Source organism: Cygnus olor, chromosome 2 (genome assembly GCF_009769625.2).
Source record: "Cygnus olor isolate bCygOlo1 chromosome 2, bCygOlo1.pri.v2, whole genome shotgun sequence".
Taxonomy (NCBI): Eukaryota; Metazoa; Chordata; class Aves; order Anseriformes; family Anatidae; genus Cygnus; species Cygnus olor.
In genome coordinates, this window is record NC_049170.1 from 70,756,204 (window position 1) to 70,776,960 (window position 20,757).

General features: G+C 42.5%; 1 protein-coding gene across 3 annotated transcripts in view; it reads right to left on the reverse strand.

Annotated features, from left to right (window-relative positions):
- Positions 1-5,655: 5,655 nt before the first annotated feature.
- Positions 5,656-20,757, reverse strand: part of FARS2 (phenylalanyl-tRNA synthetase 2, mitochondrial) — a 260,157-nt gene continuing 245,055 nt past the window's right edge. For 2 of the 3 annotated variants that reach the window (XM_040549898.1, XM_040549900.1), the window contains one exon: positions 18,116-18,442. In XM_040549898.1, the coding sequence (XP_040405832.1) occupies positions 18,304-18,442 (139 nt within the window). In that variant the 3' untranslated portion in view covers positions 18,116-18,303. Of the gene's footprint in view, positions 6,411-18,115; positions 18,443-20,757 lie in introns of those variants that run through there. The other variant, XM_040549899.1, reaches the window with a different exon arrangement.

Below are 20,757 nucleotides of genomic sequence, written 5' to 3' on the forward strand. Positions count from 1 at the left end.
TTTTTCCTTCTTACCTTTGCAACGCTTTCCCTCCTGAAGGAGTTGAGTGCCAGGAATTCATTGCATGTCATGGAAGAAGGTCCTGAAGCTGGAAATGGGATTTTGACATATGCTCCCCTCTGTTACTAATTTTCTGTGTCACTTTAGGCAAGCCATTTAATGGACCTGTAGCACACTTTTCCCACCTGGAAAGCATCTACAATAAGAACATCTGTATAGCCCTTTGATAATGATCATTGAAACGTACCACTCAGCCTAAAAATAAGAAGATAAAAAATATAAGAAATGTCTGACTGTCCCGCAACAATCAGCTGTGCAGACCAGTTCTCTGTCTCTTATAGTGGCAGTAGAAGATGCTACCTAGTGACAGCAAGCCAGCCTAGCCACTGTCTGTGGCCCATTACCCCCATCTATCCCCAGCATCTACAGTCATTGGACTACAGGGTTTGGAGGGTACATCCCTGCCTATTCCTTTTAGTAACTATTTATACACCTGTTATTCACAAATTTGTGCCACGTGGAAAGCTGGGAGAGCTTCCTCAGTGGGACATGCTGCCACACGAGACATGCTTCATCTGGCATCCTTCTTCCTTGCCACGCTCTGTACCTTGCTTTCCTCACATGCTCCACCCCATGTGCAGGTGTGGGCAGAAATGCTCAGCACAGCCCAAGAGTTTTACGTGGAGAACTCAAAGAGAGTCTTGGGTTTAGGAAACCAAACAAGTAGTAATTAAAAATAAGTGGGCGGGCAGAAGCTGTACGTTCCCTTGCCCCATCTGGAAATGTAGTGGTGGATTTAGTATGCCAATACTGACATTTTAATTAATCACTGTTTCTAAAATGCTTTGTGGATGAAAGCCTAACACAGTCAAATTATTATTAATACTTCTCTTCTTCTATGTGAAATAACATTTCACTTTTTATTATTACATTATCATGCATTAATATTATATAAGATTATTAGTAATAACAATTGCATCTCTCTTTATATGGGAAAGGATATCTTTAGTTCTTTCCAGAATAAAAACACTGATACAACTTATTAAAGGCTTTCCCTATAATCTAGCCAATAGTCACTTTATAATTTTATCACTGAAATTAACCACATAGTCACAGGCTGGGACAGTCATAATTAACAACAACAGAAAAGAAATACAATGCCCTCCAGTAAATAAAAGCAGTCCTCCCTCCCCCTATTCTCTCCCCCCCCCCCCCCAAATGGTACAAAATACATAGGGGACCCTGTTGTCATAGTAACTGGAATTTCAGCTTGCTATTGATAATTAATGGAGGGCTTTGCTATTACAGTATTCTTGAAATTTCACTTTCCCCTGTGCTGCACTGCAGAATGCAGTATCATTTCCCCATTCATAAATATTTCATTACCACAGTCTGCTGTGTTTCATCATCACTGATAACACTCAGCCTAATCCACCCATTGCTGAATTCATGTAGCCCTGTCGGTAGAGCAACTTTCATTTCCTTCTTCTACTTCTGCAGTCTTCATTTTTCTTGCTCAGTGTTAGCTGGCTGCAAAACTGTAATCGCAGGCTAAGCACAGAGACCTTTATTTTCTTATTCTGAAAAATAAACATGAGTAGTAAAACGTGAGCTCTGACCAAGTAAATAACATACAGACACACACAGACAATGTTTGTATGACAGACATCATTTGTGTGCATCACCAGAGGTATTTAGATCAGCAATGGAGAGAAGAATTACGGTATGTTACTGTAGAGGGAAACCCAGAATCTGATTCAGCAAGATCTAGGGGTAGCTCCAGACACAATCTGCTGTCCCTCTGATGACAGCTATAAGCAACAGAAGTGATGCTCTTATCAGAAGTGATGCTCTTATCCAGGGAATGGGTTGATGCATAATATATTTTGTAAGTAACATATAAATAGAGAATACCCAAAGTATTAAGTATACCGAATATTATATATTATATAATATATACCTATATATTATATATTATATATATAATATATATAATATATATATATTAATATTATATACACCCAAAGTATTAAGTATACCCAATAATACCCAAAGTATTATAAATAGAGTATACCCAAAGCACGAACAGTTGTAGTAGAACAAACATCAAAGAGAGAGGAAATAGTTTTAATTATTTTCCTTAGTATCAAAATTCTCAATCAAATTAATTCCAAGGTGATTACATACATAACTTCTATTGATACCCACACACAGAGTGTTTGTGTTTCCTTGTTGAGCCTCACTTGACATATTCTTTTTTTTTTTCTACTGTTTTTCTCTTTTTATTTTGCTATCCCTTTGAAACCAGCTGCTAGCCAAAGACTGAGAGACCTTAAAGAGTTAGTGCTGGCCTCTTTAACATCATCTGCAAGGTCTTTCTCCTGTAACTCCATGACAGACTTGTCTTAGACTTCCTTTATAAGAGAGGCGACCAAGGAGGCCAAAGGGACAGAAAATGCCACGTGTAACTTATAAGACAGAAAATTGCAAATAATCTGGCCTGTTCTGTAATGTTTCATACAGTTTTCCTCTGGGAGGGGCTAAATTCTGGGATGAGAAACCTTGGCACAAATGAGCACTAATGCAAGTGCATGCATCGCTTGACAGGCACTGTATACATGTACAAGGAAAATTTGTTCCATCTATTCCGCATGTAACAGAAATACCTCGGTAAAAAATTGCATAGCCAACGCAATAAATAGTTGTTATTTGCCTATGCCATGCAACCTGCAAGACTTGCTAGGATGTCATTTATGTTGACACATTTAAAGATAGAAACTCTGAGAATCCATTTTCTTCCAAGCACCATTAAAAATATATATACTTTTTTCCCCACATATTTTCAGTTCAGACTCAGTAGATTCAGGCAGCAAGAAGGAAAAACTGGAAGTGCAGGGAGGGAATCATGAGTAGTACTTTGCCTCTTGAAAAAAATTAAAAAAATCTGCTAATTCATATTCTGTTCCTTATCAGGAATTGTAATAATCTTCTCTTGCATAAAATAGGCTCCTGACTTTTAGCCAGGACTGAATACACAGAACAGATTAATTCACAAGAGAGTCCAGGGATGCTTTTCCTCTCCACATGGGACATAACTGTGATGAACCATCTTCATTTTTAAATGAACTGGTGGGATCCTTGATCCAAGTGTGCTGGGATGGTGAGCCTCATGGAGCAAAGCAACCACCAGTCAAAGCCAGAATGCCCAATGTCAGTGCTCAGTGGGGATGTTTGCAGTATTGTTTAAAGACAGGACAAAACCCCCAAATTGCCTGCCAGCTGCATTGTGAATCTTCACACCTATATTAAGAGATTATTTCAGGAGAGGTGGTGGCCAAGCATGCTTAGTGTGGGACCAAGCTTTTGCTCATGTAATCCAAGTGGACTACGCCAACCTTTAGAGAGCATACGATGTCCCAGTCTCCCCACCCGCAGATACCCCAAGTTCAGCTTTTCTGAGCAGAGTATTAATGCTATTGCCAGCACTGCAGCAGGATGGTACAAGTTTAAATCAGCCAGAAGCCACCACTCTTCACCCTGCTGTGTAAAATTGCTGTGCAGCCCGTACAACCTGAACATGTCAATCTTGTATGGCATCTTACCTCCAAGAAAGATCAGCCAGCAGGTTATTTTCAGCCATGCTCCTCGTAGGCTGAACACGGGGGGTTGGAAATTCCCCAGCTTGCAAAGCATTTCATGAGGGAAACGCACACTGGGGCTGAGCCAGGTTCCCTGATATATCCAGAGGAAAAGGGACATGGACTAGAAGCCATTCCTGTGGGTAAAGTGAGCTCTGGTTCCCCACACAATCATCCTGCTGCCTCACGTTGCGTTACTAGCATACAAATAGTTGTGTTCAGCCTTCATCCATCCAAGAGCTGTCAGCATCTAGCTCTTCAACTTAACAGTTCACAGGGGCTTTTTTGCTTTGCTTTGTTCAGGTTTAGGAAAAAAAAAGGCAAAAAAAAAAAAGCATATGGATGAGTTTTGTGCAGTGTATCCACCTGCTCTGAGAATTTGCTGGTAGTGACATGTGAAGAGAAATTACTCCTGACAATAAAGGCTATAATGTATTTTCCCTACTATTTTGGACTGAACAATGTACTCGAGTGCGTGGGTGTTAGAGAGAGAGCAAGAGAGTGAGTGCATGCATGGGCTTATATGCAATTGCCATTTTATCTTGTTGTTAAGTTTCCTTATGCTTTCCCTAGTTTTTAAAGAGATTTCTTAGACCCATGTTTTCTTCCTCCCATCTTCAGAAGCTCAGCCTTACTGTCACCACCAAGTGTGTCCACCTCCTTTATAAAATCTGTGGCCCCCATCCCGCAACCACATTCATTAGCATGGGATTCTTCAGCAGCAGAGCAGAAAGTTCTCACTCATTTTCATTCCAAACTACAAAATAGAAACAACAGAGAGCAAGGACATTCATAGTACTTAATTTAAGTTGGTGCCTTCCTCCAATCTTCAACCACTTGGCCCACTCCCCATCTCCAAAGTGGCCTTTCTTTACGCCTTCCAACTTCTCTCAAAACAGTTTTTAGCACCTGCCTCTCACCAGCTCCATCGATGCCAGCAGACCATTCAGTGTAAGCCCTTGGAGATCCCCATCACATACCTGGACCACCAAAGAGAAGGCCTCACATGCCCATCTGGACATGGAGCTGAATGACCAACCACTGCCACTGCCCAGACAACCCACTCCTGGTGACAGATTGCAGACAATCCCCAAACCAGCAAAAATCGCCCACATTTCATCATGAACATAACGTTCGTGCTGCGGTGCCTCAGCCCACACACCCACCAGGGCCCCATGGAGAAGCTGAGCTGGTTCCAGCATGGTCTCCTTGGTTAATGCTGCATGTTTGAACAGGCCCTCAGCAGCTGAAGCACTGCTCTTCTCAGCCCTCCCTCAGCACAGAGACACCCAATTTCAGCTTTGCGCAGCGCAACACGTCTGTAAGGGCCTGGCTAAAGGTGAAGAAACACTGACTGAACACAGCAGATGGTATTCACCAGCTTTCAACACCAAGTCCTTGCAAAAGGGCTTCAGAGATGCAGAATCCCCTCCTGCCCACCATATCAACAAAAAAGCCAAGGGAAAGCTACCCTGTGGTTCTCTCACCGTCATGTTTTCATTTTTTGGCCCATAGCTGTTCATCATAGGTGAGCTGGAGAAGAAGATTCAGGGAGAGGAAATCCCAGAGCTCAGCAAAGTGTCCAGGAAGACCAGAGCCAGACAACCAGAGGTACTTCAACGTGCAGCCTTGATGCCATAAGTTATCCCCAGCACAATATATCGCTTTTTCTCTCTTCTTGCAGTGCTAAGCTGTTCAGTCACCATGGCGACCAGCTGAAGTTCAGGGACCCGCTTCCTGAGTAGCCCTTCTCACTGTGCTACACCAGATACCATAATCCCTATATGATCGCGATGTACTGGGATGCAAATGCAAACATTGTCTCTTGAAATGTCCATGCTAACAAAGCAGGCTTGTGCAGTGTGTTACCTTTAGAGGTCTCAAAGCATGTGGCACAGGAAAACTGGCATCATCATTCCCATTTTACAGACTGGCAAACTGAGGGGAAGTGACCTCTTCATGGTCTCACTGGCCAATGCCATTGCAGGAAATAAAAAGAACAGCCCCCAACTCCCATTTCAGTAGATCACATCATTTATTGTGGTACTTAGACCCCCTTGACCAAGCAGGGTCTGTCCTCTGCTTGGCTTTTGTAATCACATCCCTCCTTTTACCTAATATGAATTCAACATTTAAATAGGAAACAATAATCTCTGACTCACCTGTGCTGTGATTTTGCTGCTAGATTCCAGATGAGGCCCCTTCCCCCCCTTTCCAGCCTCCTCATACCAGCAGCCACCAAGCAAACAGAGGTAAGGGATCTACACAGCCTCTTGCCAGAGGACAGTCTTCTCCCCAAACAAGACAGTATAACCAGACTAAATGCTATATCATGTAACAGCAGCTGATGAACAACCCCCGGTCTGAGAGTTTCTTGATCATGTTATTAAGAAAGGTAAGATTGCAAAGATGCGTAAGTGAAGAAGGAATATAAGTTCTATTCACAAAAAAAGTGTAGGAACACGTGTCTGACTGAAAGTCAAATACTAATATACAGTCTAAGTCCTAGGACTACTTGAAAGATTTTGGACATAGACTTTTTGAGCCATTTCAGGGGAACCTTGCACTTTCAGCAGGTTACGTGGTGGAAGATGTTGGCACAGCCATTTTGTCAGCTGTTGTAACACTAAGAACCTGCAAGTCCTGAGAACTCCAGACCATGAAGTGGTCTTTTAGAGGCTTTCAGCCTACTGGTGGTTTTCAAGCTGTTGACTTCTCACCAGCACATAAGAACGCAGCTAGTCCTCTAACATCTCTGAATACTTCATCCACCTGGAAAAAAAAAAAAAAAAAAGAGAAAAAAAGACTGTCACTTTATTTTTTAAATAAATACTTTTAAGCTCTGATATTTGGAAAGTATGAGAGTGGCAGAATTTTGTCTCAGGCTTGAATGGGTATTTTGTTCTGTTGAAATGCTAAAATTTCTGGTGGATAAAAGTGAAAACTCTACATCCAACCAACTTCTGTGAATAATAAGAATAAAAATACTCAGAGAAAAAAATTGACTGATTTACGTATGACTAGATAATACCCCAAGTAGCTAAATCTGTAGTGACTATTGCATAAAAATCTTGAATATTGGATAAATCTGTCTAGTGATATGTAAAAACCAGAGGTAGTCAAACTATATAGTACCTCAGCTGCTCAGTAATCAATCACTTTATACAGTAACATTTGCCATCTTCATTAACTAATTAATAGTGTTTGACTAATTGTGAAGTTAACAAATATTACATTAAACAAATTAAACAGATAATGTAAATGAGACCAAATAATTTTTAATGTCATGTGAGTCAGTTCCATGGTGAGCATGTGGCTTCAGAAGGATGACGTGTTCAATGTGCAAGTTGTCACCTCGCTCATCTCCTTCCTCTTTCAAGTCAAATGACTCCTCAAGGCTGTCTTCTAAGAAAGTCTAAATTCAGGCAGAATAACCAAACAGAACTATGCTAACATCTGTATTCTGGCAATTTTCTTTCTTTTAACTCTGATTTGTGAATGCTTATTTAAGAAAACAAAAAAATAAGAAAATAGTCGATGTCCTCCATATGAATGACAACCAACACATTTCACTTTAAAATGACAATATTAAAAAACAGCTAATAATACATTTCAGTTTTTCCAAATTGCCTTTTCTAGTTCCATACACAGATGCTACTATTTCACATTTTCAGACTTTTCTTTTCCAGTGGGGCTTTGCTACGCTAAATGAGAGTCCCCCTGTCCTCCAGCAATTCAGAGAATGGAAGTCAGGACTCACAAGTCTTGAGATAAAAACTACACAAAGAGGCAGCCTTTGCCTATGGCAGTTTCATCCAGGCATCAGGCCCACAGAAAGATGTTATAACATGAACCAAATATCTAGGGCCAACAGTCTGAAAAATAAAGCTTCTGTAAGAAACACTCTGAAAAGTCGCCAAGAGGTGAGAGTGTGAGGGTGATGTGGGCCAAGAGAACCAGCAATGACATGACCAGCAAGAGTGACTTCGTGTCTGTCCTTGAAGCCAGTCCAAAGTGGCTCAGTTCTGGGTCATGCTAGTTCATCAAACTTCTCCCTTCTTACCCCAAAGCAACCAGTGAAGCCAAATCAATATTGCCAGAATCTCCTACCTTGAAAGCAGAGACATGGGGAAAGGCAGTTGCAAAAGAAACCCATGCGTACATATTTTATCAGTTAATGAAATTCTTCCAAATGAAACCAATTCTTGTATAGTTTCAGTTATAGAAGTTACTCATCATATTCCACACTAAACTGCTGCACTGGGTTGCTGTTTGCCACTAGAATGGTCTGTTTCAGTCCAGTGGTCAGTACATTTTAGATTCAGCTGAAACAATTCTTGCATTACATGAATGTACACGTGCACACACCCAACCTGAAACGCGTTTTTGGATCTTTCTGGACTACAGCAGCTCTAACAAAATAAGTCACTACCGTAATTATTACCCATGTAACAACTTTCCCTTCCCCATTTGCAATGCTATTTTTGAATAGCACCACTGGCCTAAGGAACACTCAATCTGTCACTTTTTCTTACTATTAAATAAACCTCCAGTTTTTTTCTTAGTTCTTGTTAATCTTTTTTCTTTTCTTTTTTTTCCTTTTTCAGTTTTATCTCCATTTTACCCTCTGAGCTTAAAACAGTCAAAACTCATTATAGAGAACATCATACCATAGGAATTTGAAAAGGAAGGCACCTATTAGATCACCAGTACATCTTTCTGCCAATTAAAGATTGTTCTCTGGACTACCTTTTTTTAATACTTTGTCCAGTCTAGCTTTAAAAAGGACCAAGCAGTTGGGCTCCTGTCCTTTCCCTCGGGAGACTGCTCCACAGCAAAATACATCTCACTGTCAGGATATTTTACCTTATATTCAGCCTGACTGTCACACCATTAGCCCTTGTTACATCCCTGCATGTCAGGCTAAAAATTCCTCTCTTGTGCTTGGGAGAGTGGGAGGGTGTTCGTACTCATCAAAGAGCTGCATGTCTCACAAACCACACATTTGTTAGTCATTCCTTAGCTAGGCTGTGCATCGTTTCTAATTTGAACTCATCTACCTGTGCTTCCACCTCTCCTGATCAGTTTTGTCACTCCTCTAAAAATCTCCCAGATTTGTCAGAACCCCTCTGGTTACTGGTGGCCCGGTGTTGACTGTGTGGGTTATTCTGGGATCTGGGACACCAGGTGAAGCTAGTTGGCAGGTTCAGACCAATCCCAAGCATGTTTTCTTTTAACACAACTTAGCTGAACTGTTTGCCACAGGATGTGAATGACAGAAGTTTACATGGGTACAAAGGGAAACCAAATAAGTTGATGGAAGAAAAATAATCCATTGAGAACTCCTAAATATGTCATCATATTGAGACAATAAAAACAAAATGCAGTTAGATAACCCAATGAAATGCTTTCAAGCATGCTTGTCAGCCTTTCAAAAGAGGAAATATATTTCAGTCATCACCACATGAGACTTAGTTCTCATGGCACCCTACGAAAATGTGCCTGAGTTCTCCAATACAAGTGCTAGTGGTGAGCACTGGCCTGGGTGCAGGGCAGGACCAGAGTGAGAAGAACCACTGCTGTTCTCTGCACCATCATACCTGGAGCAATGCACCTGCAGGGGTAAGCCTTATCATTATCCCTCCGCACAGCATATCCAAGGTGCCAAGGTGTGGTTGCTGCGAAGGTGCCCCACGCAGCAACCATATAGCTCCTGATGTAGTTTTGGTACACACACCAGACTGATGTCCTTGCAGAAAAAGCATTCACAAAGTACCAAAGGTGTGTGAACATGCTGCCGGTTGTCCTGCTGGCCTCACCCAGCACGTGCTCTGGAAAGGAGAAAGGGCTGGGCAGTAGTGAGGAATATTAAAGGCCTGGTGGCCCTCCTTGCCTCCCAGTTTCCTTCCTTAATACTTAGTCTCTCAGTCACTGCTGTACTTCTGGTTTGATTTTGCAAAATCAGGTGGAGACAGCATCCAGTGTAATTTATTAGATGCCACTGCAATGCAGAGAAGCAGAGTAGTAAAAAGAGGCCTCATTTTGCCCAGTGCTGCAAGGATCAGGTAAAGCAGTAAGGTCTACTCTTCTTTTATTGCTGAGGGCTCCCATCACCTACAGAAAGGGACTCTGGTACTGGATCAAAAGTGCCTTGGGAACACCTGGATTCAGGACTTAATCTGTGGCACCAGACAAAACCCTCAGCCCCTCCAGCCTTCAGTTTGTGTGTCTGATAAATGTGTATGATTTGATCCTTATTTGAAAAAAGTTTCAAAATCCTTAAGATCTTGCAAGAAAGCTATGGGTTATCATCCCTATTAAGGAAAAGTCTCACATACATGGTCAGATTGGCCCCTCCTTTTCAGGTCTGTCACTAAGTGAAGGGGTTTCATAATAAGCCTATCCTACCCTATTTACAGGGTGTGCTTTCCCAGAGGGCTTTCTGCATGGGGCTCCCTGCACAGTGCTCTACCTTTACTTACAAAATACCTCAACAGCTATGCAGGAAAGGTCACTGGGATCATGAGGGCCTAGGATGGAGCTCACGATCTATATGAGGAGTGCACAGAACCCTCGGACTTGAGTTTTTCCTATTCAGAAAGACTGCAAAGAAGTTCTTTTTTTTGGCTTAACATCAGCCTGGATTGTAGATGTGGTTTCCAGGCGGAAATGGCCATGCACAATGCCGTCTGCATTTACATCAGACAAATTACCTCTTCCCTCGTAGCATGTAACAGGTGCCACCTGAATGCAGGGCAGAAGTGCTCATGGGGTATAGTTCACATCTATTCACCACTGGGAAATGTCAGTACTTTTCTTCTGTTCCTCACGTCTCCATTGAAACATTACTGCTAGGAGAGGCTGCACTGTGTCTGGACATCCTCTCGTCCAGTTGATCTACTTCATAGCCCAGAGAAAGTAGTAGCAATCAACAGGCCCTGCAAGTTAAAACCCACTGTCACATCTGTTATCCTATCCTCTTCAGAGCTTTTTCCTCTTGGCAGGTAACAAGGTTCCTCTCAAGACTTGATTGGCACATCTTATGGTGGCTCTCCTGCGACAAGCTGAACTCAAGGTAGGAATTTCTCCTCCCTGTCCCAACCATGTGTTGCCATCCTTGGCCTTGAAGTGGACCTCATTCCAGGTCTCACAGGCAGCCCATCCACTATGTGGACAGAAGCCCACTCACAGATGTGCTGGTTCCTGCCCAGCTTGGCAAACCCATGTCCACGCACACAAACGCTCCAGAAGGCCGTGTTGCTCCTGCAGAACAAGCCCCCTGCTGCAGGCCAGGCCACTTGGGCCTGGGCTGGGGGCTATCCAGGCAGAGGGCATGCCACCTGCTGAGCACTTTGAAGTCCTGATTCCCCTGATGATATACTTCACAATAGCCCTAAGGATGCTTAATAACTCCAACGCTGTGAACAGTCAAGGAATTCAGTCTGTATCACAGAAGGTGTTAGAGAATAAGCAGAGAATGCACTGCCAAAGACTCTAGGATGTGTGAGCAACTGGAAAGGAAGCCAGAAAACTATGAAGCAATTTTCCAACATAAATGAAAGAGCCTTCAGTGACAAAGTTGCCCTCTGTCGGAGCCTCATATGCTGCACTGATGTGGAAATGTTACCATTGCACAAGCCTGCCCTCTAGTAAAGATCAAAACTGATTTTTATTAATAAGAGGCTAGGATTTTACTTTATTTTACTTTATTTTTAATTAAAGCAGGGCACTTAAGTAGTTCAAATTTATTTTATAAATCCAACCTTTCTATTATGCCACCTTTCTTCCCACAAGGCAGAAAAGACCTGCATTGTCACCAGCAACAGGTGTTGCAAAGCAGCCTAAAACAGATGCCAGAAAGTCTTTCTGCCTGAAAGGAAAGCATCTCAAGTGGGAAAGGGAGTTCTCTCTGACTAAAAATTCGATTGCTCTTTGAAGGGAGAGTGCTCAGAAGACTGTTGGCTCTCTGACAGCAGGAAGCATCAGAAAGTATTGAATTTTTCTTGGAAAAAGGTGATTATCTGTGCATTGGAGCAGAGCAGCAGGAGACAAAAGTCTCTAATCTCACTGAGTATGGTAAACAACAATGCTTTTGTATCTGCAGCACAGAAATAAGGCTCACATCACCCACTCCAACCTATTTCATATGTGTATGTGTGTGCAGCACACAAGTAACATAATTGTGCTAGGTGCTGAAGATCTCCTCAGAAATGCTGGGCTGCCCTCCTTGTTCAAAAATAAGAGGTAATGCTTTTAGACAAGAAACAATAGGAAATAGTTTCATTCTTAACCGAATTCACATTTTTTTGTTTTCTAGCAAGCGGAAATGAATGAAAAGTGATGCGGACTATAAAGCACAATAACACAGCAGCTTGTAAACACACAAAAGGCTGCTGAAATTATTTAACAAAAACACATTTGTAATCATATTCTGGAAGAACGCGGAGGACACCATGCTGGGCATCAGATTCTTACTAATTTGTTGTTTCCCCTGTCTGAACTTCCATTACTGATACACTTATGCTAACAATCTTCACTACAACCCTATTTCTCTGTCTCACCTTCTTACAGAAGCAAGGGTATGCGCAATGGTGATGGGCATCCATCCTTGCACTGACAGTGACCACCACTGACTTCTGAACCCAGGGGAATAATCTCAACCACACTGGACTTCAAGGTGAAGGTCTCCAAGGCACGACATTCTAGCAACCCCTGTAAAAAACAGCAGCTGTGCTGAGTACAGACACCCAAAAGTGAAGTTCCCACAGAAACATTAACCCATGTGCACAGGGGCCATCAATCTGATTTGCTCCATGCCACCAGAGGGGACGAAGTCTGAGCAAATCTCCAGCGAAGCACCTGGCACTGAACAGGGCACTGTGGTAGAAAAGGGGAAAGGGGAAAAATGAGCTTCTGGGTCATGGAAAGGAGCTTAAATAGCATTTAGGAGGTTGTAGAGGCAAGGAGGCATTTCAAGGGAGGGCATGATGAAGTAGGCCTCAGAGTACTGTGGGCACATGGCATAAATTTGTAGGCAATCAGGCTCACCAGTGCTCCTGTGCAAGGCAGGCCTTGTGCTTGGCAGGTCGGACACTGGGGAGATGGTTCTGGAGAGCTGCTTGGTGATCTCAGATGGCCCCATCCCTCCTGAAAGCACCCACCAAGCTGCTGGACGCCTGGCAAAAAGGATCTTAGAGAGGGTACAGCAAGTTAGACCTTCGACTGAGTTAAACTTCAGTCAATTTACATCCCCTTGTGACCTGAAAGACACGAACCAACCTACAGATTGCATGGAAACACATTTCCATTCCCACACTGACTTATTCGATTCCTGCACTGAGATCTGTCAATAAAGATCTTGTGAATGACTATTAGTTTCTCTACCACCAGTGAGTACAGATTTGGTATGGGAATCAATAACCCCTTAAATTAATCATCAGTTACAACAATAACAGATGACCAAAAAGCTTGGCTATGCATGCTAATTATTTACTATGTGCCTATGCGAAGGCAGGCAGCCAAACGCACATCCGTGCCTCCCAGAAGCATAGTGGGAGAGAGAGGGGGAGGGAGAGAGGATAATTCAGTGCTTTAAGCCCAGGACATCAGGAAACAACTCTTCCCGCCTTGCTGCTCAACTACAGTGTGATCTCTTGCTACACCTTTTCGCCTCTCCCAAAACAACACCAGTGTCACTATGGTCGCTGAGTGCCAGGTTTGAAAACGTTTCAAGTGACTAAACATTTGGAAAGATGCCCAGTGGGACTTTCAAACCTGCACAGACATCAACAAAATTCCACAAGCAGTTATCTGTATCTGTTGGGGTCTCAAAATCTTTTAATCCTGGCCCTTTGTCTCAACGTGCCTCAGGTTTTGACATCTGTAGATGAATAACTCCTCATGAGCAAGCAGTGATTCTACTGAAAAATGACTGCATAGGCACCAAATCATGAGAGGCATCTAATTGATGTTTAGCTGCAGCAAATACCAATACAGTGCTTCTGGCTGTATCACACTGTGATACATGTGAAGCTGCAGACACTAAAATAAAAAGAGAACAATCTACTGCCCATTTAAGTGGCAGCTGCTCTGGATGACTGCAGTGCTGCCCAGCAAATTACTGAGCAGGCAGAGGCGCAATTCCCTGGACCACGTGTTAATCACCTGCATCCAGAGGGTGAGCACAGAGAGACCCCGCAGTAATGTGGTGTGGGAGCACAGGCTTTAGTCTGTGGTATGATAAATCTCCCTGCCTACAGCCTGACACTGTTTCTTCACCAAAGTTATACCAAACTTTAATAGTGAGAACTGTAAGAGAAGGAAAACCAAAGCAAGCAAAACCAAAATGAGAAAGCCAGGTCATGGCCAAAGTGATTTTAACACAGTTTTCCAAGTATAAAAGGCACACTAAAACAGACTCTACTTAGTTAACAGAGGGCATAAATAGAATAGCAGAGGCCATCTGACAAAGCATAAAAGCATGAAAAGTGCCAACCACGGGACCACATCAGATGTTAACCATGATCAAACCTTGCACAGCAGATTTTGGAGAAGTCAATGCCTTCCCCCAGCATATGCCCGCGCTCGGTGTTGAAGTGCAGTCTTCTCTTCTGAGATACTCAGCTCAAAATTCAGCTGTAATTGCAGTCATGTTTAAAAGCTGGTAATGTGTCAATGACTGGTTTCTTGTGCGTCCTACAGATTTGTTCAAGGTCCTCATAAGAACATTTCAGTTCTGGTGACCTTTTAGAGGCAACACTCACAACCTTAAAATTTGATCTGGATGTTTGTGATTAGTCAGTATGGCCTGGTTTACATAGAAAGCAAATCCTTTTTACATAAAGAACCGTCTTTAGCAAAGAGAGCAGGTAATATCTGAATAAAACTCTCTGAGCTTTAAAAATACAGCTGCTTATTTCAGAGTTGAAGTACAAAATCCCTTTTTCTCCCAGATGGTAACAACTCTGATGGGGATAGTCCAGTGATATCAGCTAGCAGGTCTGTCACTGAAATAGCCAATACAGCCATTTTATATGCTTGCACTGAACTCAGCAGAACTTCCTCGTGCATAAAACTACTTCTGTGTCTGTTTGTGTGTGTATCTGTGTCGGGGCAAAAAAGACAGACAGTGTTTTCTAACCTTGGCCTAACTAGTAAGCACCAGCCATGCTCCAGTCACCTCACAGTGAAGACAAGGTTCTCCAGCTTTGCCCAGACATGAACTCAATGCATTCGACTTCGTTCTGTTTTCTTGGGGGGGGGTGAGACTCCCTGAGTTTACTGCACTGGACCACCATAGAGTCCTGGCTTGGTCATGAGTTTTTACCTCAAATCCGAAAGCTAAGCCCTACATGAATTTATCCAGGGGCTGGGACCAATTTGTCAATACTTGTGATAATCAGCACACCTGCACAGAGTAAGAAGCTGATAAATTCAGTGCTAAAGTATGGCCACCAATCTGCAGAAGGGACAGTAGTAACACTCTAAATGGAGGGTAAATCACCACAAAACCACCAGTGGTTTATGAAGTCTGGATTCTCAGTAAAAAGCTGTTTTCAGATTAGTGTAACTGTTTGATTGTGCCTGGCAATACTAGTTTATGGATGGCAGAGGTCACTGAAATCTCAAGGGTAAAAACACTGAGCAATTTACTACTCACAACACTTTTCCATTGCAGTGCCTTTAACAAGAACATCAAAACCAGATAAGTCTCAGTGCACTGTAAATCTGATGCCAGTTTACTGGGAATATCCCAAACTGAGTGTTAAAGCAAAATCTTTAGTCTTCCAGGAATCACAGATAACTTGAAAACCAATGGCAACTATGAACAAAACCAGCACCCAGAACATTAAAACAGTACACAACATTCAGTCAAAGAAATCCCCAGCCTGTTCTCCTGGGGACATGTTGCATCTTTTGCTACAATTGATTTTTTTCTCTTTTATTAAAGGACGCTGATATAAAACCCAGCGGCACACAAAAATAAACACAGACAGTTGATAAAAACAAGAAGCAGGGCCTTGTGCCTGCCGCTACACCACTCAGTCGGTATGCACACTAATTAATCAAATGCTTTTCCCCTTAATATTTCCACATAGCATGGTATCACTTTAACATTTAGGAACTCACTCACCTTTACTAGACCTGTAGCCCATCCAATTACAGCCATTGCTTACAATGTGGGCCAGTGAAATATCAAGGGATGTTCGTGAGACAGACTGTAGGGTAGCAGAGTAGAGGGTGAACTAGCCTGTTGTTCCTGGTCTTCAAGCTAGTTTACATACCTTTGTGCTGTGTCTTAGGAAAAAACAAGGGACAGGTGAGGGTAGCCCTTTCTGTGACAGAACTGGTCAGGGACTGTACAAAGGACTGTCCTCAGTCAGGCCTTTACATTCTCGCCAGGGATCAGACCAGCCACTGAGATACTGGTAGCATCATCTGTCTCCAATCAACAGTAAAATAAATTATGGTTATCACACCCTTAGATTCCCATGGGCTCTCTGCTGGTATCCACAAGGGAGCATGTGATTTCACATTACTCAGTTTAGAGTCTGCTACTGCCCATAGCAAATTTCCCTGGTAAAATCAAGGACAGGTAAAGAAGGAAAAGTCATATTTCTCAAAGGACAGTGGCATAAAATTGCAACTCCCATGCCTTCTGATCTGAGGTCTACTTTGCTAGTAGTGGTGAATCTCTGCCAAAACAATAGGCTTTTAGATTCGATTAATCCTAGAATATACATGACAAAGGCTTACTTAATCTAAACACACCCAAGCATTCCTATTAAGCTCACAGCCAGTCCATCTGATTTTACAGGCCTTAAAATCCTTCATATAACTGAATCAAACTTGCTCCTGGTTGTTGTTTTTTAATTTGAATGGTTCACATTTTGGTTTGCATGAAAGCTACTGCTATGTAAACAACCACTCCAGAAGATGATCCCATGGTTTTAGGTCAATCTCAGGGACAACTCTGTTGCAGTGACATCTGTGGCTACAGTGATAAAGCCTTGTCGTCTATTTTTCTCCTCCTTGCGTTCCCCAGATTTCTATGCCCCATTATATTTTGGTACAGCAGATAGGTTCTAGCTCTTTCCATATTCAATACCACCAGATAACATCCACATAATTTGCTGCCCCATGTGGTAGCATGGATCAGGCCCTGTCTTGCAAAAATTACTACTCAGTGCAGCTCAGTGTAGTGGTCCTCCTCAGTGGTTCTCACTGAGAATCCTGAAATGTCAAAGGATGAAGGAGACAGAGAAAGATCAAACGGGCTAAGCTGTGTGTAAGGGATCTTAGTTGATCATGCTTCAAAAATAAACAAGTAGGTTTTTCTGTTGACTAAATGGCACCCATTCTGTTGCCTTGTAGACAGGCTAGCATATTGTTTTCATAATCAAGTTATTTGGATGACACAACAGCAATTTAGATTAGGATTTGTTTACACAGCTAAATATGTTGAGTAATGAAATTGAAATGCGCTTTCTGCTTCTGTCACATCTGCAATAGTATCTGGCTTCTTATGGTGGAGTACCAGCTCACTGCACAGATGTTTCTTGATAAGGTATAAATCAGCGTTAGATGCTGTTTATTGCAGTGCTTTTACTGCCTTCTTCCCTGAAGGAGGGAATGTTTCCTGCACAGCAACCAGGTGTGAGCTGCAAGACTGTATGAATACCATTGCTAGTAAAAACAGGTCCCATATTCCGTATCAGCATCTGCAATAGCTCCTCAAGTATTTATCAGACCATTTGAACAGTTCTGCAGAACCTAGCATCATACCACTACCAAAATTTACTTAATTATAACCTGCAATGAAAAAGTCAAGCAACCCATAAAGTGACTACTGTCTGAAATAGAAGGAGATCCCATTTCAGTTTGGTTTCATTCCTTAATCATCAAGTTTCCGAGCAGATACTGCCCCTAGAAAATAAGATAAGGGAGCTCCTCACCTGGGGAAGGTGCACAGCTCTGAGTGCCTCGGTAAGTGACTCCACTCAGTTCTGTAGGAACAGGGACATCCAACAGGAAAGACTCACCAAAGGCCTAGCATTTGAAGAGACCCAAGTCCAGCCCTAGAGCCACACTCTCTCCTCCTTCTCTGTAGCAGACGAAAGCAATACCCAGGGTCTCTGAAGGTCCGAGAGCCAAACTTTGCAAGGTGTACCTCTTTGAAGGTTTCTTGAAGCAAAATCTGCCATTCCGTATTAAGAAAGAGGGAGGGGTGGAAGAATAAAATAGTTTTTCTTTCCTGTGCTAAGCTGTGTCTCTGTTTTGCTTCACTCGTAACACGGACAGAAGATCCTGTCAACCCAGAAATAATGCCAAGTATTTACAGTTTAATGGAACCCAGGGACCAATTAACAACACAGAAAACCACCAGGCAGTGTATTCCTTATTGTAGCAGGAGGGAAATCTTACATTACTGTTGTTCCCCCCTTACTTAAAATAAAGCACCAGTGCTTTGTCAATGATTTCTCAGTAGTAATGTTTATTATTTGGTAGTTTTGCCATTGCTTATTTATCAATTGTTTTCCATGTGCTAGGTTCAGTCACAGAATCCCTCTTTACTTGTACTCCCCACCCCAAAAAGAAAAAAAGAAACAAGGGGAAAAAAAAAAAAAGAGAAAGCAACTGTCATTAGGGCTTCAGACTAGCAATGCTAGAACCTGCCCTCAACCCCAAGTTCTCGAACTGCTGATTCTTCAATAGCTTGATGGATACGATGCACCTCGTTCTGTGTTAAAGTCCTCTCCGGGTGACGGTAAACAATACGGTAGCAATGGCTGACCTTCTTTGTCCTACAAAACATAAACCAAAAGAGGAACCATAAATACATGTGCCTACAAATGCAAATACTCGAGGCTGAACACTTACCCTCTGGAACATTTTTTTATTTGCAGACTAATTTTATTCCTGTTGCTTGAAAATCATCTTAATGCTAAAGTACACAGGCTGGAGAGGTGGGATTGAGCTGAATTTTAATTTTGGCAGAATATTTTACTGAAGTCCACCTTACATTTCCACTTGTTTTTGCTGTGGGTCCTTTCTACTCCCACCCTCTGCCAGATACTCATACTGAAAAAAAACAAACAAACAAACAAACAAAACAAAACACAAAAAAACAACCAACTTTGAGAGAAACTGCTTGGCCTTCTACATTAAAATGTGCCTCACAACAGGACACAGACCTCTTCTGGTTCACTGTGCCAGCTCTCCACCAGGAAGTTTAGATAGGAAAAAACAAGAGCAAAAGGGCTGCCTGTGTCACAGGCAAGGTTGACAGAGAGCAAGGCTGAGCAGGAGCCGCCAGCCAGCCCTGTATGAGTTAACTTCAGCTGGGTACTTCGGTGTGTCAGCTTCTTACCAGGGTAAACAAGCCCAGGAGGAGGGCTATGCTAACACAACTGAACTGCTGCTGACACCATAATTCTCATTTTGGTGCTAATGTGGCAGTCTCTAGGGAGCACTGTGCACACACATTCCCCTCAGACCAGTGGGGCTGGCCGTGACAGATCAAGGAAAACACTGCTCAATCTCCACGTGCTGGCAAACTGTTAGCTAACGCAGAGCATCTCAAGCCTCGCCATCCAGCCTCCAGCACAGAGGAGGGGGCTCCATACACAGACGCAAACACAGACTAAAGCATTCATTTTTCAGCTGAGGTGATGTGGGACATTGCCCTCCTGCTCCATGGACAAAATGGTGGATGCACCCTGGCGTGAAGGGAAGAAGCCGTCCTTCCCATCAGTTGCCATGAGGTAGGGCTGCAGCCCTCAGAACTGCTCAGGATGGCTTTCCTGTAAAAGTGGCCACAAAAGGAACTGCCAACACCACACACCACAAGGCTGGCCTAGCAAAGCAGGGACAGCCCAGCAAACTCAGGAAGAAACAGGGCATAACATGACAGCAGGCACAAATGTCAACATTTCTTACCCCTTGCTGTGGAAAGGAAAAGGCAAAAGAGACCAGCAAAAAGAAAGAGGGAATGATGGAAATTAAAAATTAAAATATATATATATATTTAACAGTTGCTGAGTTGGGCAAAGACAAGGTAATGCAAAGCTAGGACAAACCAATAAGCTGAATAAGAGAGAAAAAATCTGTGTGAAGAGAAAGAAAGGCATGTAACAGGCTTGCTGTCTTGCTCTCCATCAAAAATAGGCCAGAGTACGTAGCTCCTGCACGAAAGGGATATCTCTATAATTGCAGTGCCTGTATTACTGCATTTACATGGCAGATGAGGCATCCTTTTTTTTTGGTTTCAAATGGAGCCCACACAGCTTCTACTTTCAAAGGTAACCGTTGCAGTGAAAGATGGAAAATCTGAGAGGGAAAAATAAAGGGAAACTGGAGATCAAGTACTAGATGAAAGGATCTCCCAGACTAGCAGAAGTTTGCATTTAATGGTGCACAGAGGCATTCATCAAGCTTCAGATCATCTCTTTCCTGAAAATGTTTCAGGTCAGATATCATGTTTATTATGACTACTTGATTAAAACTAAAGTTATGTGTGCTCATGTACAAAGATAAATCTCTCAAGATACTCATTTCAACATAGATCATACTAGAAATAGGCACAGGTAGTTTTTATTTCAGAATAGCTATTTGATACCAACTTTGTCTCATTCAACTTTAGTGGGAAGCTTGCCCTGCTCTCACTGGCAGTTTACAACAAAAAGATTATTTCAAATTAAAGCATTTCTCCTTTTTGTGTGCGTGTTCTTTGAAGATGAAGCAAGTTAAATCTGACTAGTACAGGAAAGGGCAAACTACATTTCATGAGATGTTAGCTGACTGCAGTTAACTGCTAAAAACCAGCCAAGAGCTTTCCCAAGGTGCAGGATAAACGCTGTAGAAAAGCAGTCTTCAAAAAAAGAGGGAGAGGTGTAACTGCAGAGAAAGTGTTGCTCTGCTCTGCTCCACCACTGCAAAGCAGTTGAGAAGAGAGATCTGAGAGAAGCATGGAAATTGAACAAGAGGGGTTTGACCAGATGCTACACTGAAAGAGAGAAATTGGAGTAAGATTGGGGCTCAATAGAAAAAAAAAAATCAAAACCAGGCTGGCAGACAACAGATTGTTGTACTTCAGCTTTTAAAGGTGTTACAGCAACCT